The sequence below is a fragment of the Micromys minutus genome (assembly GCF_963924665.1).
Source record: "Micromys minutus genome assembly, chromosome: 3".
Taxonomy (NCBI): Eukaryota; Metazoa; Chordata; class Mammalia; order Rodentia; family Muridae; genus Micromys; species Micromys minutus.
The window spans coordinates 21,441,145-21,466,548 of NC_137972.1; the positions used below are offsets into that span (position 1 = coordinate 21,441,145).

General features: G+C 50.0%; 1 protein-coding gene across 1 annotated transcript; it reads right to left on the minus strand.

Moving 5' to 3' along the window:
- Positions 1–863: 863 nt before the first annotated feature.
- Positions 864–21,912, minus strand: SCNN1A (sodium channel epithelial 1 subunit alpha; the record flags this gene model as incomplete). Its single annotated transcript, XM_080915065.1, has 12 exons — positions 864–1,996; positions 2,447–2,522; positions 2,666–2,721; positions 2,906–2,963; positions 3,065–3,143; positions 6,369–6,486; positions 6,579–6,677; positions 7,097–7,260; positions 7,574–7,677; positions 12,422–12,612; positions 13,407–13,680; positions 21,419–21,912. The coding sequence occupies 12 exons, from the start codon at positions 21,910–21,912 to the stop codon at positions 1,625–1,627; spliced, it is 2,085 nt and encodes a 694-aa protein (XP_080771191.1). The 3' UTR covers positions 864–1,624.
- Positions 21,913–25,404: the final 3,492 nt, after the last annotated feature.

A 25,404-nucleotide genomic window follows, 5' to 3' on the forward strand; every position in this document is an offset into this window, starting at 1 on the left:
ATAGATATTGTGATGACTGGGGAAAATAAACAGTCGCAAGTCTTACTCCCAAATCACGACAGGACAGGATCATTTTTGGGTCCTAGGTCTGATCACTGCCATGGGCAGAAGAACTGTGAGTGAGAAAAGCAGGGATCCACTCAGACTTTTATTTAATGTGAGCACATGGTCGTTGTCTTTAGACACACACAAGAGGGCATCAATCCCGTTACAGATGGTTGTGAGCCACCATTCGGTTGCTGGGATTTGAACTCAGGACCTCTGGAAGAGCAGTCAGTGCTCTTAACCGCTGAGCCATCTCTCTGGCACTGCCCCACCCTCCCACCCCCAGCTTCTTTATTGGGTTGAAAGGGTTCCCTCTACCCCTCCCAATGTGGATAAGACTACCCGAGGCTCTGACATTCTGGAAGAACTGGTCGAGTACCCTCCTCAACCTCCTCTTCTTCCTCCTCCTCTATCTGGGCAGTGGGGAGAAGGAGGGTGGCAGGTTACATCACAGCTGGGTGATGTCTGGTACCGCCAGGGTGTGTCGGGTGAGGAGGGTGGCAGAGGCTACATCACAGTTGGGTGGAGTCTGAAGAAAACTATTCTTGTTGACATATAACTGTGATGAGTTTGGCTGCCTATCCCCTCCCTCTGCTCTAAGACCTCCCCCAAAAATGTAAGCAGTGCCTCAGGGACTTGCATGCCCCTCCCTAGCCATCTCACAGGGGCCCCATCCAGCTCTGCAGACACTGTTTAAAGGAACAAGCATTTATTGAGTACCTGCCTACCCGTTCCAAGTGGGATATGGGGCTGGACCAAAAGGATACAAAAAACTAGCAAAGCTCATCCCTGAGCACCGGAGTTCCGTGTACCCAGGGAGGCAGACACAAAATAATGTGAACACACAATACAGTACACTGTGGGGGTGAGGCGAGAGAGGGACAATTCTGGGGGAGACAGAGTCACCGAGTTCACAAAAGAAATGGTGCCTTTGAGCAGGTTTCTGAGGATGCATAGACCAAGGGATGGCAGAGGAGGCGTCCAGGCTGAGGAAACAGCCAAAACATACACAAGTAAGAAGGAGGCAACGCAGAGGCACTGGGTAAGGTGTATCAACTGAGAGAAGAGTCTTGAGAAAGGAGAATGCCGGCCTAGCCTCCACCCCGAGGAGTGAGGGAAGGGGAACTGCCAAAGAACTAACAAGGGGGCTTTTGGGTGGGGTTTCCCACCCAAGTTCAAGAAGGGGAGCAGACATCTGTGTCCTGAAGGCAGTGAGGCCAGGCCAGTCTCTGGTCACAGGGTAGGAAAGCTGTGGCTGCTCTTCTGCGCCTTGTTTATATTTGCGTTGGTCGTTTCCCAGGAAAGCTCCTTGTCAGAGCTCCAAGTTTGGCTTGGCTGAGCCAAGGGAAAAGGGGACTTGTCCGTGCTTGTGTGAAAGGCAGTGTTCAGAAGCAGGGGCAGGGCAGCTCTGAGCAGCTCATTAGCCCCTGTCCTCTGGACAACTTCCTGGGCCCCCTCCTTAGCATATTCCTTCAGGCACACCAAAGACAGCGGGGCAGCTGCGGAAGGTGGGCTGAAGTGAGATGTCCTTCAGTCTACAAGGGAGCACTGGGCTGGGCGAAAGGAGCACTCTCCTCTCTCAGAGTGCCGCCAGAGCACAGGCAGAAGAGTCCAGTGTGGGGACAGAGGGGCCTAGAGTAGCATAGGCAGGTGGAGGGGCTGTCAGGGCCAGGGGAGGGGTTGTGCCCTGCTGGGGCAAAGAAGGCGGTGGGGATGTAGGGTGGGGACAGAAACGGGAAGGGAAGGAGGAAGCTGGAGTGGAGGCCACCTCCCTGGCACCCCTGGCCCCTCGTCCTGGGGACCAGTACCGGCTCCGGAACCTGTGTAGTAGCATGAGGAGTGTGATGACCAGGAGGTCGAAGATGAGCTCTGCCATTTCCACCACAGACAGCACAGATGAGCCAAACCACAGGCTCCACTGGCTGCCCAGGTTGGACAGGAGGCTGACCATCTGCGGGAGAAAGAAGTACCCATCCCCTTACCAAGATGCTCCCTTTGTACCTGGGGCCCACCTGGAACCCACCTGGGGCCCACCTGGGGCCCACCTGGGGCCCACCCGGGACTCTGGTGCCTTCTTGCTATGCAGGAGCAGCTCCTGATTGTCATCACCCACAGAAAAATGGTCATGAGACCAGCACAAACCAGGGCAGGTCTCAAGGACCTTCTTCCAGCTGTCTGCCACACATGTGTGCCTCCCACCACCCCACCTCACCCCCCCAGATCCCCTCTCCAATTCTAATTCTTTCCCTTTATCCTGAACTCCTCTTTCTCTTCCTTGTTTTCTGCTTCTGAGGCACAAACTCTTCTGACCTTTCAAGGTGACTGACCTTCCGTCCCCCCTTACATCTACCTGCCAAGCCCCCAGGAAATCCATAGGCTTCCTGACTAAGGCAGGTCATACCGTGACAGAGGGAGACTCCGAATTAGTTTTATAGTTCAGCTCCTTGAAGAAGATGTTGAGTTTAGCAACTCCGTTTCTTTGGGGAAGGGGAGAGAGTGGGAAGAAGTGGTAGAGAGTTAATACCGCCCACTGACCCTCTCCCCAACATCTCCATCAGAACCTCTTTCCACACCCTCCCCCTCCCTGTGCCCTACCCAGGAGCATAGGAGCAGGCCTGACCTTTTGTTGTTGATAGTGTAATTGTTCTGTAAGGACAGCATCGAGAAGATCCAATCCTGGGGGTGGGGGGGGGAATAAGGGGACAAAGGGGTCACCTCCATATCCCTCATATATACAGGGATGGGTGGTATCAGTCAAATATACCAACATGTATGATACTCAGAGGACCACTGTGTTATGTCCACTTGATCGTGTGTGCAGCTGTGTTCACATGAACATCCACCCCACTCCCTATGTTACCTGAGACTTCACAGACGGCCATCGTGAGTAGCCAGCAGAAAGCTTGTAGTTGGTCACACTGCAGAGAGATAAAAGTGCCCAGTGGGAATCTCCCAGCTACCTTCATTCGACCAGGCTCAGCAGCCACTGCCAAGCCCACCCCCAGGGAAAGGGCCTTACCTGCAAGGCTTCCGACACTTGGAGAAACAGCCCAGGCTGTCTAGGGAGAAGGCGCCCTGCAGTTTATAGTAGCAGTAGCCTGAGGAGGTTAGAGAAACCCTGTTTTCTGAAGGCATTTCCACCTTTTCCACAAGCAAGGCCTTACACACTGCCTGGCCACCCACCCACTTTACAAGACCATTTCAACGGTGCCTTGGGAGTGACAACCACAACAAAATTGTTTAAGAAATTTGGGGACCGAGAACACCCATATAAACATGTCCAAAAGGCACAAAAATTAAGTCAGAAAAAAAAAATGGGAACAATGGTTGCATCATAAAGGGGTTAAACCACAATGAGACACAATTGTACACTCACTAGGAAAACTGTTAAAACACAACCAAAATTCAACAAGGACCACTGGGATCATCATTTACTGCTGCTGGGAATATGAGATGGGACAGCCACCTCCAAAGTGTGACAGTCCCTCAGAAGGGCTGGACAACCCAGCTCCACACAAGGACATACATACAAGCGTGCACAGCAGCATTAGTCACACAACTACAAACTCCTAGCACCCACACAGCCATCAGCAGGGTATGTGAAGGAAATGTGTAGAGCAGAGGTGGGTAATACAGGACAGTAATCACGGCACTCATGAGCCCCAGGCAGGAGGATTGCTGCAAGTCTGAAGCCAGCCTGGGCTATAATATGAGATTCTGCCTCAGCAATCAAAAGTCTTATATCTGTACAACAGGATCCTTCTCAGTCATAACAAGGAATAAAGTGTTGACTTATAACATGGACGGACCCAGGGAACACGGTTAAGTTAAAGAAGCCAGTAGCAAAGGCCATCGGTTCATGACTTCGTCCATATGAACCATTCAGGGACTAAGTGGCTGCCCTGTGGCTGGCAGTGGGGGTTGGGAATCTTAGGGGGCTACTCACAGATACAAAGTTTCTTTGGGAAGTAGTTTATAAAATTCTCAAATAGATAGTGACTATGAGACCAGAATAAAAGCCCAATACACCCGAACTACAACTATATTTAACTAAAACCATACAGTTTAAGTGAGTGAAGTCTGTAAGATCCAAATCATCTCAGTAAGACACATGAAAAGGAGAAGAAAGGGCCTATGGGGCCCTAACGGCACTGGGGAGCTATAGGAAAAATTTAAATATATACATATATATAATTTTATATTTAAATTATATATATACACACATACACTATTTTGTGGGCTGGAGAGATGGCTCAGTGGTTAAGAGCACTGACTGCTCTTCCAAAGGTCCTGAGTTTAAATCCCAGCAACCACGTGGTGGCTCACAACCATTTGTAATGAGATATGATGCCCTCTTGTGGTGTGTCTGAAGACAGCCACACTGTACTTATATATAATAAATAAATAAATCTTTTTAAAAATACTATTTTGTTATAGTATAGGTGTGTAAATGGAAATGTGTGTGTGTGACAGAAACACAAAAACAGACAGACAGATGAGACACAGAGACACAGAGAGACTGGGGGATGTGCCATGGTACACACAAGTCCTCCATTTCTGACACAAACCCTCTACCCACCGTGCTGGGATCTAGTGGGAATCTTTCTCTGGGGAAATCTTGCTTTTTCTGGGGAAGAAGACTTAGGAAGGGCACCATGCTGCCGTTAGCTCTAGCCCATCTCCCTCACCTGCACACTTTCTCTCGGATTTTCCTAAGCCACAAGAACTCAGAAAGAAGGCCAGGTATAGTGGCCCACACTTTTAATCCCAGCACTTGGAAGACAGAGGCAGAAGGATCTCTGTGAGTTTGAGGCCAGCCTAGTCTACATAGCGAGTTCCAAGACAGCCAGAGCTATGTAGTGAGACCCTGTTTGGGTAAACAAATTAATATAAAAAAGAACTTAGAATTGTTAAAAAGCAGGGAGGAGAAGAGGGGAGCTGTCACCAAGCCAGAACCTCCACTGTCCTGTCTCCTCTCCCCTCTAGGATTCTGTCTGCCCATCCAATAAAGGGGCCTCTGAGTTTCCTTCAGTTCTGACATTCTGTGATCCTCCAAGACTAGGGGCAGGGGACAAGGGATGTAGGGTGTAGGCAGGGGGCAGGGGGCAGGGGCTGTAGGGTGTAGGCAGGGGGCAGGGGCTGTAGGGTGTAGAAGGGGGCAGGGGGCAGAGGGCAGGGGCTGTAGGGTATAGCAGGGGGCAGGGGCTGTAGGGTGTAGGCAGGGGGCAGGGGCTGTAGGGTATAGCAGGGGGCAGGGGCTGTAGGGTGTAGAAGGGGGCAGGGGGCAGGGGCTGTAGGGTATAGCAGGTGGCAGGGGCTGTAGGGTGTAGAAGGGGGCAGGGGGCAGAGGGCAGGGGCTGTAGGGTATAGGAGGGGGCAGGGGCTGTAGGGTGTAGCAGGGGGCAGGGGGAGGGAAAGGAGGTAGGGGAGGAAGCAGTGGGCAAGAGGCAGAGGGCAAGAGGCATAGGCTCATAGGGATAGGCAGCAGAGACAGGAGGCAGGGGTGGGGGTGGGGGGAGTAAGCAGGGGAGAGGAGGGAGAGCCTGTCCTGACAAGAGCAGTGACTGTCAGAGTGGGCCAAGCAAGAAAGGAGGCAGATACCACAGATGGGACTGGGGCAGAGGTGACACAACTCCACAGGGGTCTTTCTGTGTCCATTGTGTTTGGTGCCTTTCCCTCTCAGCAATGGCCCACTTCCTTCCTCTCTTAGCCTGCTAGAGAACAGAGTGTGTAAATCCCTGGGATGAGGGGTCTGAGACAGAGTCTGTGCAGACAGAGCCTGCAACCCCACAGCTTCCTGTCAGGATATTTTCTTTCCAGCAGCCTAGGATAGCCATGCCACAGAAGGAAAAGGGTGTGTTCAAGACAATTGCCGGATAAGCAGGCTCTGCCAGCGCTCTCCAACTTGTGTTGTGCCCTGCTCCAGGTAAAAACAATTTCTAACCTTTGATTTACAGATTGAATCCCTGGGGGAGAGATGTTGGTTCAGTGGGCAAAGCCCCTGAGCTTGAACAGTGTCCAACCTATGACCCACGTGGCACAAGCACACATCACACACACACATGCGCGTGTGCGCGCACACACACACACAAACACACACGCGTGCTTCCTTCCTTCTGCTATAGGTTATTTTTAAACAGGGCAATTCCTTCACTAATGCACAAAAGCCAAAGACAGGAAGAGCAGGGTGGGGGTGGGGAAAAACAGAGGCAAAGACTAAGGAGACTAGGCCAGGTAGGAGTGAGCCATCCCAGACAAGGCCTCTGGGAGCCAGGCACCTAGGGAAAAGGAGGTGAGCTCCAGACAGGGGCTCCCTGGCTCACCCCAGGAGCTCTGCTTTCGGTAGTCACAGAACTCTACGCCCTTGGGCTTAGGGTAGAAGATGTAGGCACAGCCACACTTCTTGATCATGTTCTCCTGGAAGCAGGAGTGAATGCACACCTGGAGGAGAGGGAGAAGCAAGAGAGGCTTCAGGTCTGGCCCAACCCTACCCTACCGCTCCCAACCTACTTCCTCTCCATCCCTCTCCATACCTGCTGCGTATACTTGGAAGGGTAAAGGTTCTTGACGGGGACGTCGCTGCCGTTCTCAGTACAGTCGCCGTAATTGCCGCCGAGGCTGTCCAGGGCTTCCTGCAAAACATCGCACATCAAGGGATCACAGGGGAGGGGGCAGAGAGAGTGACTCGGACTTCACCCTGGCTTTTCAGTCTTCCTTCATTCCCAAGTTCAAGCTCAACCCTGCCAGCCTCCCCATTTCAACGCACGCTCCAGCTCCCCAAACAGCCCACCTTGGACCACTTTGAAGGCTGTGCATGGGTTTAGCGAATCCTCTGAAGTCCTAAGAACATCCTGAACCCTTCTTAGCACCTGAGTTTTTCTCAAAAAGCCTTGCTTCCCAAGGGCCCCCCTATCTGGTTCTGCTCCCAAAGGCCTCCATGTCATGTGACCTCCCTTCAGTGTCCTGCTGTCAAATCTGCCTCCCATTTCCCAAGTCTTCCTCTCCCTCCAGTGGGGTTCTCCTTCCAGGTTCCCAATCAGAATATCCTTGCCTTTCTCATGCTGATGGAGGTCTCCACGCCTGGTCTCACATTGAAGCCACCATCATCCATAAAGGCAGGCTCATCCTGTCCATGTACCATCACCCTGGCCCCTGTCACTGTGGACAGTAGGGGGATGAAGTCATTCTGCTCTGTGCGCAGTGTCAGGGACAAACCTGGGGATGCAGCAAGAGAAGAGATCGGGATGGAGACCCACCCTCTCGCCCTCACAGAGCCCTCCGTCTCCTGTGGAACAAGGCCAGTAAACCCCTCGGGTGGACCTAGAGCTGGTTTTTGGGCTAACTTAAAGGACAGAATCCCTTCCATGCCTAGAATGATCTGTGGGGGACTTTGGGGGAGAATCAACATGGCAGACCCTTGCAGAATGTCAAGAGGCATATCAAGGTAAGACCCAGAAGGCACCCAGCAGCATCTCTAGACTGTAAGGCTGAGGTGAGTAAGGGCATCATGGGGACAGGAGCTGCTCACCATTGTTGACTCCAGGCATGGAAGACATCCAGAGATTGGAGTTGTTCTTGTTGTTGAAAGTGTAGCAGTTCCCATACATGGGGTGGTGGAACTGAGAATAATTCCTTAGTAGGCAAGGGAACCAGGATAACAGGATCAGAGAGGGAAGTACAGGAGTCCAGGAGCATGAGATGAGGCAGAGGAAATTCCCCTCCAGGCCTAAGGAGCACCAGGCTCCTGTCACCTCCAGTGTCTGCACAGCACTGGGAGGTAGGCCTGTGCTCGCTCCTTTGTCTCTCCAGCCAACAGTCCCCATTCTATATCATACAAGACCACGCAGACCGTGATGGCAGGCCTGGGATCTATATACGTGATCTTGTGTGTTATAGATATTACTTTATCTTTTTCTAAAAATAAAAGTAAGTAAAAATAAAACTCTTCCAAGCTGTGTGTTTAAGATGCATCCATGATGCTAGATCCGCTGACACCACCTGCTATGCAAGTTCCAGGATAAGACTCCCCCGCACCGTGCCCTTCTCCTTTCCCGGTCAGCGGGGATTCTAAGGCCACAGTGAGTGTGGGGCTGAAGGGAAAAAGTTCAGAGCACAGGGCAGTAACAAAGCCAAGCCTCCTCCACCGGCCTCTGCACACCACATTAACAGGTCCAGTGATAACAGCCGGTCTATAACAGGCTTGGGAATCAAGAGGAAATCACACAGCCACAGTACCACAGCAGACAGATTGACAGCAAATCACAGGTTCTGAGAGCCATGTGGGGAGAAGGGACCTGTGTTCTACTCCCAGCCATGCAGGAGATGGAAGTGGGAACCAAACAGACAGGAGTCTCTGGCCTGTGACCAGCAGAGGAGTAAGAGGGGACAATGACCAGAGGTGGGTGTGGCTCTGCTCAGGTGGCTTTGAACTAGCCCAAGGTCTCCCAAGGTCATTCACTTCCTCTGTGAAATGAGGAGAGCAAATCCAGAAGACCCAGGATAGTCTGCTGGCTTTGAAAACCAAAGGCCCAGGAAGTGAAACACTGGGGCTCATGTTAGGCTGTATGAGAAAGCCAGCGTTTTTAGAGTTGGGCTGGATGTAGAGAGGAGAGCTCTACCTTAGAGGCCACTCACTGGGAGGGGGGAAGGGCACAATGTGGTGGATTCCCACCAGGACGGATGGCACATAGCAGGTAAAGTCAATGGATCGGATGGAGTGTCATGAATGGGTCTTAAATACAGAGCTTAGGAAAGTTTTGTTTTGTAACTTAGAAGATAAAATAAGACCTATAACATACAAGATCACTTATGTAAATGAAATATAGACGTTGTAAATGCATGTACAAGGAAATGTACATTAAACACATTAGTACAGTGTCCATTGAGAAGCCAAATCATGTGATGGTTAAGAGTTAAGCCTTGGGCCAGCAAGATGACTCAGCGGGTAAAGGTGCTTGCTGTCAAGACTGACAATGTGAGTTCAACCCCCAGGATCCACATTGTGGAAGGACAGAACTGACTTCCACAGGTCCTCTGACCTCTACAAGTACACCACAGCATGTATGTGTATACATGGGTGTGTGTACAGAAATGAAATTTTTAAAAGCCCCAATCTAGGTGTGGAGATGCACTCCTGTAATCTCACACTCGGAAGGTTGGTACGAGAGAATTGTTGCTACAAGGAGTCTACCTGGGGAGAGAGAGTTCCACATTAGCCTGGGAAGACTGAGACCTTGTCCAAAAAAAGAGAAAAAGACAAAAAGGCTCTAGATTCAACACCTTATAAGTAAACACCAACTGTAGCAAATACTAGAAAAAAAGCCAAACAAGATTTTTACTCTCCTCTTCCGTCAAATGCAGATCCCAGAAACCAGTAGGATAGAGAACTGAGACCAAGTTAAAGTATTAGTACTTAGTGAACTGTGTTAGCTTCCCACTGAGGTGGTAGTGATTGGTGACATTGTCTAAAGGGAGAAAGACAAACGGACCGGCCACCACACTTGCTGCCCTATGGTTGAGAAAACCGACTCCCGAAAATTGGCCTCCACCCATTCACAGGCACAAATACAAACGAGGAAAGGTGGTTTTTGTCTGCTTGCTTGTTTGTTTTTAAGAGACAATAACAAGCAGATGTGGAAAATGTAGATGCCTCAGGGTTGCTGCTGGGAACAGAAGGACCTGTATCCCTGGGCAAACAGCTATGGGACCCAGCACTGCACTCTGGCTGCAGTCCGTGCAAAACTAAACCATCAGCAGTATAACGCCTTACTCAGGGACATCCACATCAGGGTCCTTCATAGAGGTCAAAGAGTACGCACACTCCATATCAGAAAGATGTGATATGTCTATACAACACAACGCTGTATTAATTGCTCATGCATAAGTTCTGACAAATGCCGCAGCATAGATAAACCTGGAAAATATAAGCTAAGTGAAAGAAGCCACCAGTCACAAAAGATGCCATATATGTGTGTGTGTGTGTGTGTGTGTATATGTATATACATACATATACACACATACATGTATATATGTATATACATATATACACATGTATACATATATGTGTGTGTATATACATATATGTGTATATATGTATGTATATATGTGGGATGGAGATATATATCTCCATCCCAGAACCTAATAAATGCTAGACAATCAATCTGCCACTGAGCTACATCCTTACCCCTTGTATGAAATCCCTGTAAGGAACAGTCCATTGAGACAAGAAAGCACATTAGTGGTTCCCAGGGCTTGAAAGGGATGGAATGGGGAACTGCTAACAAGTAAATGGGTTCCTAGGGGATGGGGGAGGAAAATGTTCTAAATTAGATAATGACAGTAGTTGCACAACTCTAAACATATTTTTAAAACCACTAAACTGTACATATGAAAGGGAAGACTTTTACTGTGTGTTATTAAGAAGATTATGTCTGAGGACGGAGCTCAGTGGTGGAGTGCTTGCTTGCACATTGTGGGGGCCTGGCTTTGATCTTCAGAACAAAAAAACAAAAGGAGAAAGAAAACCAAAAGAGAAGAGGAACGAGAAGGGGAGGCCATGAAGGGGAGGGTCCAGGAGGCCATGAAGGGGGAGGGTCGGTAGGGGAGGCCAAGCTAAGGAAGTGCAGTTAGAAACAGAAAGCCACAAGTCAGCAGAGGATTTTATTATGTTGATTGTATGTGTGTGAAAGAATGCTCTGCCTGCTTGTACATTTGTGTTCCACGAGCATGCCTGACACTCCTGGAGGCCAGAAAAGGGTGTCAGATCCCGTGGAACTAGAGTTAAGGACAAGTGTGAGCCGCATGTGGGTGCTGGGAATGGAACCTGGGTCCTCTGCAAGAGCAGCCAGCACGCTATTAACTGCTGAGTCTCTCTAGCTCCTACATGAAAGGATTTTGACTCGAATAGTTAATGTAACAATTCTTGGGTTGGAAAATTACTTTCCAGTGTGTTGGAGATGGGCTTCAATGGGAAGAGACAGGACCACGGAGTTCTAGTGAGGGTTAGCTACGAAAACGTGAACTATTATTCAGTCAGGCCGCCCTTCCTGACTCTCTTTCACACGCTCACTTTCCCTTCTGCTTTCTGCTATGCTATGCTGTGGGAGTCTTCATCAGGTTCCGGAACCAGGCTATTTGACTTTGACTTTTCAACCTCTAGTGCTATAAGAAATGAACTTCTTTTCTTCATAAGCCAACTGGTCTATAGGATCCTGTTATAGCAACAGAAATGGACAAAGTCTTCCTGTGAAGGTCGAAGCAAGAACTGGGAGGCAGAAAGTCAGACTAAGATGAACGGTGCACCTGCCGGGAAGGGAGGCAAGAGCTTGGAGTGGACAAAGGGAGAGGATTGGGACAGAAACTCTAGGTGGAAGGTGACAGAGAGGCTTGGCTGCAGGTGGGGCTGGCCCAGGCTTAGCTACCTCACTTCCCAGCTGCTCCTGTTTATCCCTACACAAACAAAGAGCAGGCAGGACAGAGCTGTGTGTGAGCCCAGAGTGAGAAGCCGGAGGAGAAGCAGGTGACACCTGGTCCTACCTACTGCCACTGGAGGGAAGGGTCACCTATAGAGACACTGCCTCAGTGACAGCCAGAAGCAAGGTGGCCCTTGAAAACCGAGGAGCAGAGGTAGAGGAGAAAGCAGGAATAGGCAGCTACAGAAGGGAGCCTCCCTCACTTCTACCTTGTACCAGCTCTTAGAGAGCTTGAACAGGTGGCTGTGATCTCTTTAGAAGGACATTGTGACAGAAATTATCCCCGAGGGACAGTGCCTGTAGTGCATCCTTGGTCCAGCCTAAGCATGTCTCTGGGCATGTTGCTTCACCTGTTTGGGTGCAAGAGAACTGAGCCCACCATGCCCTACAGGGTACAAAGTGACCTCACATTCTGACCCCCATCATACCCTAAAGTGTATAAAGTGACCTCATATTTGTCATCTCACGCACGTGACGTGACTGGTCTTCATCACTTGAGTGAAATGCCAACTGGGCAAGGACTAAACATATTTTTTCCTGTAATACGTCCCAGTGCCCACAGCAGTGTCTGGCACATGTTCCACACAGTCAGAAATATTTACCGGATAAACCTTTCTTGTGTTTGGATTTGTTTCCATTTTTACAAAGAAAAGACTCTGAGGAAGAATGTGAAATGGAAGTCACCAGGCCCTGAAGAGACAGAACCGTAGTGGGAACCCAGGTTGGGACCTGGCGTCCATGGAGCTTAACACACTCCCGTCTACGGACCGACGGCATGCTGGGCACAGTCTCGGGCACCTGCATTACATCATCTCTTTACCTAACCACCATGGACTCCCTGAGCCCTAAGGAGGACCCAGGCAAGGCAATTCTGAGGAACAACTGAGCCGTCAAGGCCTACTCACGCCTGATTGCAGGGGGCCTGGTTGAAGCGACAGGTGAAGATGAAGTTGCCCAAGGCTTCTTCCTCCAGAGCGGGTGAGGTGTCGGGCAGTCTGGACAAAATGTTGATGTAATGGAAGCGGTACCACTCCCTCACGGCATCCACCCCGGATGAGTATGTCTGGTAGAAACAGTCTGATTTGTTCTGGTTGCACTGCACAGAGACAGAAATGTCAAAGCACATCAGAGAACCACCAAGGTCAAGGACTGAGAGGGGAAGTGTTCTGAGGGCTGATGGTAGGGACAGGGAACAGGGGGTGGAGGTAGAACAGAAGGGGAGAAATGAACTCTCCTAGAAGCCCCTAGGAGAGCAAGCCAGAGGTCCATGAGATTGGGGCAGTGGTAGGCAGTGTCTCCTCGCTGTATACTTATACAACCAGGCAGGAAAAGAAGCAAGAGTAGCTGCTAGGATCAGAGGTTTGTTCCCACAACAGACATGGGCCTAGAACTTCCGTGTGCTGATGGTTCAGCCCATCTTACCTGGACCTCCCTTTCTCCTTCACTTCATGACCCTCTGTCCCATTTCCTCATACTCTTTCTTTTCAGTCTACACGTTTAGGGTCTAGGGATATAGCTCAGTGGAAGAGCTTTCGTCAAGCATGGGCAAGGATCTGGGTTACACACATATACGCTCACGTGTGTGTATACACACACACACACACACACACACATCTCATTTTACTGTCTGTCTCATTTACTTACTCTGTTACAGGCTTGAAGAACAAACCTCAGTTCTTCAGGAGAGGGTCTCAATTGAGTCCCATCAGTAGGGACCAGAATTCAGCATTGTGTATTTTTTTGCGACAGGTTTTTACTTCCCTCCACTTATCCTATGCTAACATTCATTCATTCATTTGCTCACGTAGTTGTCCATCAGGTCTCTCAGTCTGATGGGGTGGGCCCAGGCGAGCGCGTTGGGTGAGCCCGGGACTGAGGGGCGGTGCTTACCAGTTGGAAGCCGATCTTCCAGTCCTTCCTGTCCACTTGGGGATTGTTGTCGCGTACGCTGGAAGACGAGCTGCGCGCCAAGCGGGCGGGGTAGGGCGGAGGTGGAGTGCGCACGCGTTGCAGGGGGTGCGGGAGAGCACCCCGTAGGTCGCGGGTGCTGCGGCGGCGGGCCCCAGCCGGTCGAGTGTAGGAAGAGTTGTATTTGTACAGGTCGAAAAGTGTCTGTTCCGTGATGCGGTCCAGCTCTTCCAGCTCCTCTTTAATTTCAGTGTATCTGAAAAAGCCGATAGGGAGGAGGTCGGTCTAGGGGCGGCCCGCCGAATTCCTGGCCTGGAAGAGCCACGGTGTTCTTCATAAACACCGAGGGATCAATCATCCTATGAGGGCTCAATAAAGGCTCCAGAACTGTCGGCTGGAGAGTGTAGGAGATGTATTTGAACAGAAAGAAAAAGAGACCGGTCCCTTAGCTCAGGTGGCCCTCCCTGACCCTTTTGGCTTTGGGAATGCCTTTAAATTTTGAGGCTTCTCAGCAGCTACACTTTGAGAATCTCCCTGCACTGCTTTGAAAACACCAGATGAAGTTCCCACCTTTGCCCCTTCCCAAAGACATTTTAATGAGATATGGGAGGGACCCAAACACTATTCCATATAAATCCTTACATTGTTCATTCTCAATACAGGCTGTATTACATCCTTAGAATTACAGTCTAAGAAACAAAGCAGAGATGATCAACTAAACCAGGCTGCAAGATGTAAAAACAAAAAAATCCCACAAATATTAACTACATTTCTAAATACGAGCAACAAATGGAAAATATTTTTAATAACCCACACTGGGGCTGGAGAGATAGCCTGCCATTTAAGAACACTTGGCGCTCTTCCAGAGGATCCAGGCTCAGTTCTCAACACCCACACCTGCGCAGTCACAATCCCATAACTCCAATTTCTTCAGGGAAATCTGACTCCCTCTTCTGGATTCCATCCACACTCGCACACGTGGCTTACACTAGCAGATCTTCGCACGTACTAAAGTGTTTTTTTTTCTTAAAATAACATCTTAAGTCTGAAAATTTTATAGATATAAGCAAGACTTCTTACACCAAAGAGCACACTGGAACCCTGCTGGAGACCAAAATATAGGAAATCATACAGGGGCTGGAGAGATGGCTCAGTGGTTAAGAGCACTGACTGCTCTTCCTGAGGTCCTGAGTTCAATTCCCAGCAACCACATGGTGGCTCATAACCATCTGTAATGGGATCTGATGCCCTCTTCTGGTATGTCTGAGGACAGCTACAGTGTACTTACATATAATAAATAAATCTTTAAAGAAAACCAAGTAAGATATAATTTTTTTTTAAAAAGGAAATCATACAGCTACCCATGTCATGTGTCTCCCAACTTGATTTTTACATCACATACGATCCAGACCCCACGTTCAGCAAACACGTTTAAAGGGAGTAGCAGGTATGTCTAAGATGTCTTCAGAATGCAGTTTCTGGGAAGCTCAGACTGACTTCAAAGTTGGACCCTTCCTGCCTTAGCCTCATGAGTAGCTGAGGTACAGGTACGTGCCACTACAACACCTGTTGTAAAGAACCTGCTGTGCCCAAAACAATTGTGGAAAAGAAAAAACGCTGCGGGGACTTATACTAACTGAGTTTAATTTTTACTGTCAAGGGGGGGAGGGAGGGTCGTGGAGGGATGCCTCAGAGGCTAAGAGTAATGGCTGTTCTTCCAGATGACCTGAGTTCAGTTCTCAGCACCTATAAGGTAGATCACAACCATCTATACCTTCAGTTCCGGGAGATTCATCCTCTTTTGGCCTCCATGGATACAAAGACATACATACATTCAAGCAAAACACTTCTACACTTGAAATATAATGATGATGATGATGATAATAATAATAATAATAATAATAATAATTTTAAAATATTTGCTGTGCCAGGCATGATGGCACACATCTTTAATCCCAGCATTGGGGAGGCAGAAACAAGGAGATCTCTGTGAGTTGTAGGCCAGCCTGATATACATAGTAATTTCCAGATCGATCAGGGCTACATAGTAAAACCTTGTCTCAAAAAATAACGTGTGTGTGTGTGTGTGTGTGTGTGTGTGTGTGTGTGTGAAGAATTGGCTGTAAGTGCCCAATATTTTGACTATTAAATGTCATTTAAAGAAAAATTCAAGAGTCAGGTGTGGTGGCACACACCTTTGATCTCAGCACTTGGGAGGCAGAGGCAGGTGGATCTTTGTGAGTTCAAGGCCAGCCTGGTCTACACACAGAGTTCCAGACCAACCAGGGATACAAGATAAGACACTGTCTAGGAGCTGGAGAGATGGCTCAGCAGTTAAGAGCACTGACTGCTCTTCCAGAGGTCCTGAGTTCAATTCCCAGCAACCACATGGTGGCTCACAACCATTTGTAATAGGACCTGACGCCCTCTTCTGGCATGTCTGAAGACAGCTTCAGTGTACTAATACATAAAATAAATAAATCTTTGAAGAAAAAAAAAAAGACACTGTCTAAATGCTACTACTACTACTACTACTACTACTACTAATAATAATAATAATAATAATAATGATAATAATAATAATAAAACAGCTTTGAGCACCAGTGAAGTATGCTATTACCAGAGATGTGAGATTAGTGCATCTGGGGTCTGACACAAGCACTGGTTAGTTTTGTTTTATTTTGCTTTGTTTTGTGGTGCCAAACCCAGGGCCTTACAACGCTCTGCCCTTCCTCCATTTTCCACCACTGAGCCACACCTGCAGCCCAAGGTTACTTAAAATCTCAAGTACGGTCCCAAAGTTCCACTGTCCAGTTCAGAGCTACACGATTCTCTCCTTTTGGCTCTATTTTTATCCTGAAAATCCAGCTGGCCCCTCATCCCCTCACAGAAGGAAACAGGTCCAAGGTGTGTGCCCAAGGCCTTCTGAGAGACTGATTCAGTATTGATGATTCCAAGAATGGCCATGCCAGCTCGGATGAGCCCTTCTGAGGACCGGGAATATCCATTACATATGCTGCTTCACAATCTGGTCTAATACCAATGCCATGCCCTTTTCCAAGACAATGTGGCCAGGGTGCGAGTCAGAATGTGCTCTAGCTTTTCAGTGTCCCCTAGTCTGTCCCCGGAAGACCACAAGAGCTCTTACACACTGCCCCCTGCTGGAAGGGCTCTCTGGTGCCCCAGCTATGTCACGTTGGGGAAGGCATCCAACCTTTGCCCATCTGGAGAGTGGACACAGTACTAGGTCAGCCTGCCACATAAAGCCCTGGAAAGATAAAATTAGGAAGTACTCAGGGACACTAAGTAAAGATGGCCAGGCCTCAAGAAGACATAGACGGGAGCCAGATGTCCAGAAAAGGTGTCACTTTAACTTTCTCAGCGTCATACAGGAAGAACCCAGGTCCCCAGCTCTGCTGGGACGCTTTCTATGACACCACCTCCATCCACCACCACATTGCTGCCTGTCTGTCTTCATCTTCCCCACTGAGCCTATGTCATCCCTGAACCGAATTCTGCTCAGTGACAATCAAGCATTCAGCTTCCTCTTGCCTTTTCTGGACTGAACGCCAACAAGCACACGCTCACCTGTTTGTCTCCCAACCCTTGGTCCCTGCAGAAGTCAGGTTTCACGCAGGGATCTTTCAGACCCCAAGGACACTTCTCGGCTTTTGTCTGACAGGATTCAGAACCCTTGGCTGACAGCAGTGCTGGGAGAACTGGCCACTGACCAAAGCACAGTAAAGCCCTCAGGTCTGTCCTGATACCAGGAGGTAAACAAAGAACCAAAACCCCTTTGATGGGATGCTAGCAAGATGGCCCATCGCATGCGGCCTTGACTTCCTTCCTGGGCCATGCTCATCGCCCTCACCCCTGTCTGTCTGCCCTGGCCCTGTAGGAGGTGGGTGATTCCCTGCCCCCAATCCAACGTCACCAGGCCTTACTGTCTTATTCCACAACCCAGGACACCGAGGTAGTTACACTAGGCAACTACCCTAAAGTCCCTCATCTGGAAAACACTGAGCTTTGAATAAGCTTTAAACCAGGGCTTGTTTGACTTAACTTCGTAGTTTTGTTTTGTTTTTTTCCACTACTCCTTCTAAGGCTAAAAACTGAAGTTGGCTACCAGCAACCTTTCTCTGAAGCTAGTCTCCCCTCTGACTCGCCTCTGTATAAGACAGGTTGGCAGGATATAGAAATCCTAAGAGGTTTGGGGGCTGACACACACATATTTTCCCATGTATATCTACTCCTCCATCCCTGAGATACTTGATGGGCTCCCAAACATCCACCCAGGGACCTGCACTCTCTGCCAGCATTCCGGGAAACTTGGCAGTGCTGAGAACAGGACGGAAATCAGTCTCTTTTTTTTGGTGGCAGTGTGTACCTGTGTGCTTAGCCCTACTCTCTGCTCCATCCAGCCCACACTTGACACTCCTCCCTTTGATCAATTTCCCAGCCCCTTCTCTCCCAAGCAGCCCTGAACAACATGAATGGGGCACACACAGAGACCTTACAGCATCAGCTTGTATCATAACACACTCGCATGTAGATCCCCAACAAGTAGCCCTTATCCAGATCTCTTTCATGGGCTCTGAGCTCTCGTGGTGGTCAGTTCCAGTGATGGCAATTTAAGAGCCAATGATTTTCCTGTGCTGGTGAGAGTAAGGACAGCCAGGTGGTGAGTATGGGCACTGTGCTGAATTCTAGCCTTATTGATAGGACTGTCATTGCCTCTGGGCAGGCTTGGCTCAGGGCAACTACTGTTGCCTCTAAGCAGGATTCATCATTTTTTTAGGAAGAGCTATTCACAACAGACCTTTGCTGCAATCTCTCTTAGGCTGTCAAGATAATTCTGCTTCTTCTTCTTCTTCTTCTTCTTCTTCTTCTTCTTCTTCTTCTTCTTCTTCTTCTTCTTCTTCTTCTTTTTTTAAGACACAGTTTCTCTGTATAGTCCTGGCTGTCCTAGAATTCACTCTGTAGACAGGGCAGGCCTCAAACTCACAGAGATCTGCCTGCCTTCGCCTACTGAATGCTGGGATTAAAGGTGAACCACCACTTCCCAGTTTAAAAGTCCATGTTTTAATGAGCTGACCCAGGCCATGTAGAATGTGACCCCTAGTGACCTAAGACATCTTTTATGGATAGCCAGTGCCCCAAATAAATAACAACTCATGCTGTAAAAACTTTTGCTGGACTCAAGAGATCAATCAGTTGAGAGAGCACTGGCTGCTCTTCCAGAGGTCCTGAGTTCAATTCCCAGCAACAACATGGTGGCTCACAACCACCTCTAATGGGATCTGATGCCCCCTTCTGGTGTGTCTAAAGACATCGACAGTGTACTCATATACATAAAATAAATAAATCTAAAAGAAGTATTTTAAAAAAACCAACCCTTTTCCTTCGCAATACAATGAAATGTTCACCTTGTCATTGAACTATGAACCCCACATAGATGGCAAAGAGTTCCTGCTTCCCAGTGGGCTAATAATAGTGAAAAGAGCTACACCTCACTCTGGGGAGAGCGGCTCCTATGCACCTGCAGCTGGTGTTTTCTTATCGTGGGCACTCGTTATTGGAGATACATGCCATCCCAGGGCGGGTGAGTGTTCTGTCTTCTTCTGCCCTTCTTATTCAGGAAGCTGACCCGAGAGGCGCAGCTCTTAGTTGGAAGTGATTCTAGCATCCCAGTTTCACCACCTCCCAGCTGTCTGAGTTCAACTGTCTGGGCATCCGTTTCCCCATCTATCGGAAGGACAAAATAGCGGTACCCGTTCCCCAAGTCTGTTGTGGGGTTAAGTTGTTTAATAATATTTCCTTTCTTAAAGGTCAGATACCTAAGCAGGTGGACAGGGCAGCCGAGCAGGAATCTCCTACATACATTCTGCCTGCGGCTTGAGAGACAGCTAACAACGTGACGGAGCTCTGACTGTCCCGGAACCACACAGACCAGTTTGGCCTGCAGCTCACAAGAGATCTGCCTGCCTCTGCCTCCACCTGGCCCATTTCATAATATTTCATTCAGGTTTAGAATTATCTGGAAAGCCATCCGCGACATAAGCATGCATTTGCTATTGTTACTGTTATTTTTTTTCCTTCGCTGTCAGCTCTGCAGCTTTGGGCGTAACTGTTTCACGCTAGTGAACGTCAACCATCCTCATCTGAGAACTGGAGATAACACAGGTGGAATGACAGCGAGTGCCCAGTCATCCCAGGAGGTCAAGGCCAGCCTCAGCTGCACCGAGTTCCTGTCTTTAAAAAAGGAAAGAAAGAAAGCAACAAAGGAAATGTATGAAAATGCCCACCTCTCTAGACTTTGCAGGATTAAGGAGTTAGTGACTAAAAATCGCCCAACACTGAGCCAAGGACTTAGTAGGTCTTCAGTTTCCTCCTGTACTTGGGGTCCCTCGTTCCCTTCTGAGGTCACCATTCCTCTGCTGCCACCATCTCATAAGAAGGAAACTTTCTTTATAAACAGCTGCTTTCCAGCCGGGAGCCCATAGGCAGCGTCACGTCTATACCCGGTGTTTTATGCTGGCCTGCCCAGGGTCATGCACCCAGCAGAACCTCGGAAAATATGCAGACTCACCCCAGGCCTCCCCATATCTCCTCATCTTTGTGACCACAAATATTTATGGAGTGCCTGCAGCATACTTCCAGGCCCCTCCCCTGCCAGCACCTTCTGCCTGTTATGTCCCCCACCCCACCTGGCCTCGGGTGAGAAAGAACTGATAAACCGGAGGAGAGAAGAGGCTAAGGGAAGAGCTCTCCCCAGGCTTGAACCGGACAAGTGGTTGGAAACTTCACTTATTCTAAGCCGCACTTCTTGAGAACAAGAGAAGGCCCAGTGCAGGGATAGAACTAACAGGAAAAGTCAGGATCCTGTCAGGATAGGTGACCCTGTTAACTTGCCTTGGCCTCTTGGCCTCAGTTTCCTATATGTAAAATGAGGATAATACCAGTCCCTACCCAAGACTGGTGACACCGGGAGGCTGCAGATGACTTCTAAGGGTCTGATGTGTCCAGCTCCAGTAAGTGATCCCCTATATGTTCATTATATGGGGACAGTTTTACCTTTCCAGAACAGGACTTTCCAACCTTTGTCAATCCATGACACATCTTTGGACATGACAGGCTACCTGAAGGAGCCTCCACCCGAAGTGTGTGACCTATCCCAACCATCCATAATTGCCCGCATTCCTGAGGGTGTGCTCACGCGCATTTACCCTCGTCCAAACCCTCCAAAGAGACCTCATACTCCTTGAAGGCAGAGCAGCTTCCAGTTTTTATTGCACTAATCACGGTGAGCTACAGTGTTTGTTTACACGCCCACTTCTACTTTGTTGTAGCTTTTCCGTCTCCAGTACCAATGGCCCTCCATAAAGCTCCCTGAATTAGCAACAATTCTCTTCCTCCGGGTGCCCCGCACAGTCTGGCTTGCCCTAAGTTTTCACTGTGTGGCATAACTGAGTGCAGCCGAATGGTATATACAAACACCCAGCCCTGCCCTCCTCTCTTCTCCATGGTAACGGCCCAGTTTCCAGACCCACACTGGCAAAGAGGATTGATGAAACCCAAAACTTCAGAACACACCAAAGCCCTTAAAGGTCAGAGACCTGGGCAGGTGGGTAGGACAGCTGAGTGGTGATCCTCTGCACAGGTCAGCTTGAGACTTTGGGGACAGCTCACGATGGGCCTCTTTCCCATTCCACTCTCTTACCCTTCATCCCGCCCCTGTGGTGCCTACTCCACGGCACAGCAAATACCCCCTCTCCACAAAGATCTTATCCACCTCCACAGCACCTGCAAGGCCTTGACCTCTCAGCTCACTGGCCTCACAGCTCCAGGACCACTTTTGTTTGCTCTCCGGCTTGCTTGCTTTTGTGCTGCCGAGTGTAAAACTCGGGGGGGGGGGCGCGGGGGGGCTCGTGCATGCTAAGCACATGCTCTCGCACGGGAGCCACCCCTCCCCCACGGTACCCGGACAGACTGACCTGTAAGGATTAAGGGTGCAGACAGTGACGGCAGGGAAGACCAGCTTGTCTGAATTGAGGTTGATGTTGAGGCTCACGGGGTAGCTGAAGTACTCCTCGAACAGCAGGGCGAATTGCCAGTACATCATGCCGAAGGTGCAGAGCCACAGCACTGCCCAGAAGGCCGTCTTCATGCGGTTGTGCTTGGAGCACACCAGGCGGATGGCACCGTGGATGGTGGTATTGTTGCAGAAGAACTGGAAGAGCTCCCGGTAGGAGCGGTGGAACTCGATCAGTGCCTCTTCCTCCTCGGTGGGCTGCCGGGGCGCTGAGGGTTCCGGGCCCAGCCCCTGCTCTTCACGTTTGTCCCCCTTCCCCAGTCCTTGCATGGGCTGAGGAGGACAAGGGTCTTCTTGCTCCTTGAACTTATTGCCCTTCATGGATCCCTTAGGTGAGTTGGAGGCGCGAAGGTCTACATCAAGGTTGAGTTCAGGGGCTCTGGTGTGGTCCAGCATCATTAGCATGGAGGCTGAATGGGGCTGCCCCTGACTGTGCCCGCATCCCACGCCGAGTTCACTCTCCCTCAATCCTCCCACACTCCTCCACCTTCCCAGGAGCCAGCTGACCTTCTGGAGTCGGGGCCAACCGGGCAGATTTGAGCTTCACTGGGGTGGCCACAGAGCTTCGCAGCGAAGGCCACCTTCGTTTGCCCGCTAGCGCCTCCCTGGGTCTCCTCCTCAGGCACTCGGCCTGCCTAACGCCTCTCCCTCTTGCCCTTTTTTCCTCCCGGACTGTTTGGCTGGCTCCAGCTTTCACGCCCTCTTGGCCCAGCTGACTCCCGCTTCTCTTTGGGTCTCCCTTTCTGTGCCAGGCTCTCTGATCCTGCCTCACTTCCTCCCCTGCCTTCCCTGTCTCCTCTTCTCTAGGCTCTAGCCCTGGCTTCCAGCTCCCTGCTACCTCCTTCTCTGCCTCGGGGACCGCGGGCTGCAGGAGGCCGGAGCTGCCTCCTGCCCCCGGCTCCCAGGTGTGGCTGAGCTGTGACTGGTTCCTTTCCAGTTAAATCTGGCAGCAGAGCCTCTCCACCCTCTCACCTGACAGGTGCAGTGCCTGGCTCCAGAGACCGCCCGTCGGCCACGGGCAAGGATGAGAGCGACAAAAGCCTCATTAGCATCTCAATTAAAGGTGAGCAGGGCAGAGGGAGGGTCGGAGGAGGAGTCTGGTCTGGGAGCTCTCCAGGGAGGAGGGCTCCTGGGGACAGGTGAACCAGGTACCTGCTGAAGAGTTTCGGCCAGGGATTGATGGCGAACATGACTGGCAAGGAGACTAGGGACAGAAGACAGGCGAGGCTTAGAGAACCCGAGCAAGCAGGGACGAAGGATTCTACACATAAAAGGCAGGAAGGCAAAAGCGGAAGGAAGATCGCTGAGAGTAGGTGGGGAAACCAGGAGAACAGGGAAGGCAGAAAAGGGAGACAGACTGTGGAGGATTGGGCAAGGAGCTGAGGGAAGATGGAGGAGGAGGAAGAGGAGGGAACCAGCTCCAAGGGGACTCTCCTGTCAGGCAAGATGGCCAGGGGAAAGAAAACTTAAGTGAACTTTCAAAAAACAGGGTCCCTTCTGATTGAGGTCCCTCAAGGTCATCCCAGGTCAGCCTCACACCCAGGATCCTGAATGAAAGGGAGAATGGGTCCCCCCCCAAAACTGGGAGCACCTGCTGGCTCCACCATCTTCCCCATCCTCTTCCATCTGAACTTCTAACCCCACCTACCTGGCTCTGTCCAGGCCTGGAAGGGGCCCAGGTGGAGTAGGGGGCTGGGCCAGGTCCTAGGACATTCTGTTCTTTTTGACACTATTGGCTGATAGGCCAGGAATGTGTAATGTCCCCTGTTGTGGTCACAGGGTTGCAGGAATGTGAGCACCGGAGGTAACATGTGCGTGGGGGCCAGTCAGAGCTCTGTGGGCACAGACCAGGAGCCCAGGGACAGGCGGGGATGGCAGATACTGGAAGAGAACACAAGCTCTAAACATGCTGGTATCTGGGGGCAAGGAGGGCAGCCACACTAAGACGTTCCTTCATCCGGGCTGTGTTTGTCTCCAAAATCTCCCTCAAGATACCCCAGCTAGAGGAGACAGATGCAAGCTGTGACCTCACAGGTGTGAAAGCCTCAAAGGCTCACGTCCCCCCCCCAAAAGAAAGTGTGAAGAGCCACAGGAGAGCCATTCACCCAGCCCAGGCCCTGCAGAGCTTGCTAGTGATAACCTCACTTGAGCCCTGGAGAGGGCAGCCACAAAGTGCCCCAGTGTGCTCACTGGCTCTTCCAGCACATACCCTCTATCCAGCAGCAGCAGCAGCCAGAGGTGTTCTCTGTGCCACGGATCTGCAGATACAGACTTAAGTGACCATAGAAGCTCATGGGAAGCAACAGGCCTGCGTGACAGGTAGTTGAAATACAGCGAGATAAGGGTTCTGGAGGCAGGGATAAGAACCAAGTGGTGGGGGTGAGTGGGGGAGGCAGCAGGAGGGATAGATCTCAAGTGACACCCCGGAGGGACCCATTTCAAGTGACACCCTGGAGACTGGCAATGCAGCAGAATTTTGCAGAATATGGCATTAACCAGACAAATAAGAGGGTCTGCTCTGAGCTAGTGCACTCCTCATCTCGTTCTTGGAACTGTCAACCTGGGTTCCAGGTTCCTCCTGCTAGCTGGGCTGTTTGACAGATGCTTTGACATATCCATGAAACCTTCCGCAAGAAGAGGGAGGCTGGCTCCTTCTCTACTTTTCAGATGAGGAAACTGACCCTCCAAACAACAAAGCAGAACAGCAGCAGTTGTAAACAGAACGAAAACAAACGTCCTCTCCTCTGATGTTGCCTGTCATCATTTACCTCCTGAGACAGACCAGCCATAACTCCTGGGGAACCAGACCAACAGGAGGGGCTTGGTCCCGCCCACACAAAGCACATAGATTCATCCTCTCGGGGTAATGAAGGTCTTCTTGGCTGTGTGTCTCTGAACTGTTCCTACCTCTCCGTATCCCCAGCCACCCCTATGCCCTCTTGAATCAAGCAAGTTCTTAAACTAGTGTCCTACAGGCAAAGTGCCCGGTTCCCCTGACTGTTTAGTCTGGGAGGTTCCGAGAAGCTGGCTCCTCCCTGCCTCTTCTGTTTGCTAGCTGGGCCTGAAACCCAAGTACTAGCTTAAGGCAGCATGACAAATAAATTTTCATCTCAAGGACTCTGAGAATGCCTAGCCCAAAGAGTGTGGTGACTCTGGCATGTTCTGACAGAGTACGAGAGAGTGGTTTGGCTTGGTGACCACAGCACTAGAGATCTGGAATGGGCCAGCGCAAGCCTGCTGAGAGAATAGATATTGGTACTTAGGTCAGGGCCCTATTTAAAACATCACACATACAGAGACGCATGCATACACATATACATTCAAATACATGTATATGTGCGCACGCTCGCACACACACACACACACACCTCCCAAAACCAGGGGATCCCTTCTGTAGCCCAGGCTGGTCTGGAACTCACAGTAGTGATCCTGCCCCAGCTTTCCAAGTGGATACATTTTGGTCACAGTATAGTTTCCCAGTAATGCAGATGCACATGAAACAATAAAAGTTTCCTTCCCTCCCTCTCCATCCCCACAGCCCAAAGAGAACCACTATAACCTTTTCATCAATCCATCTCTTCCTGGATGTCATTCAGACTTACATGTTTTTGTATATTGAGACAAGGTTTCAATGTATAACTGACCTTAAACTTGCTTCATAACCGAGGCTGGCCTTGAACTTATGGTCCACCTGCTCCAGCCTCCCAAGTACTAAGATTACAGATGAGTGTGGCGTGCCAGCTTACATGCTCTGTATGTATTACTCTGTAACTTCCATTTTAATTTTTAAACTGTCTTCGAGCCAGGCACAGCACTACATCCCTTACTCCTGGTACTTGAGAGGCAGGTCGATCTCTCTGAGTTCAAGGTCAGCTGGTCTACACAGTG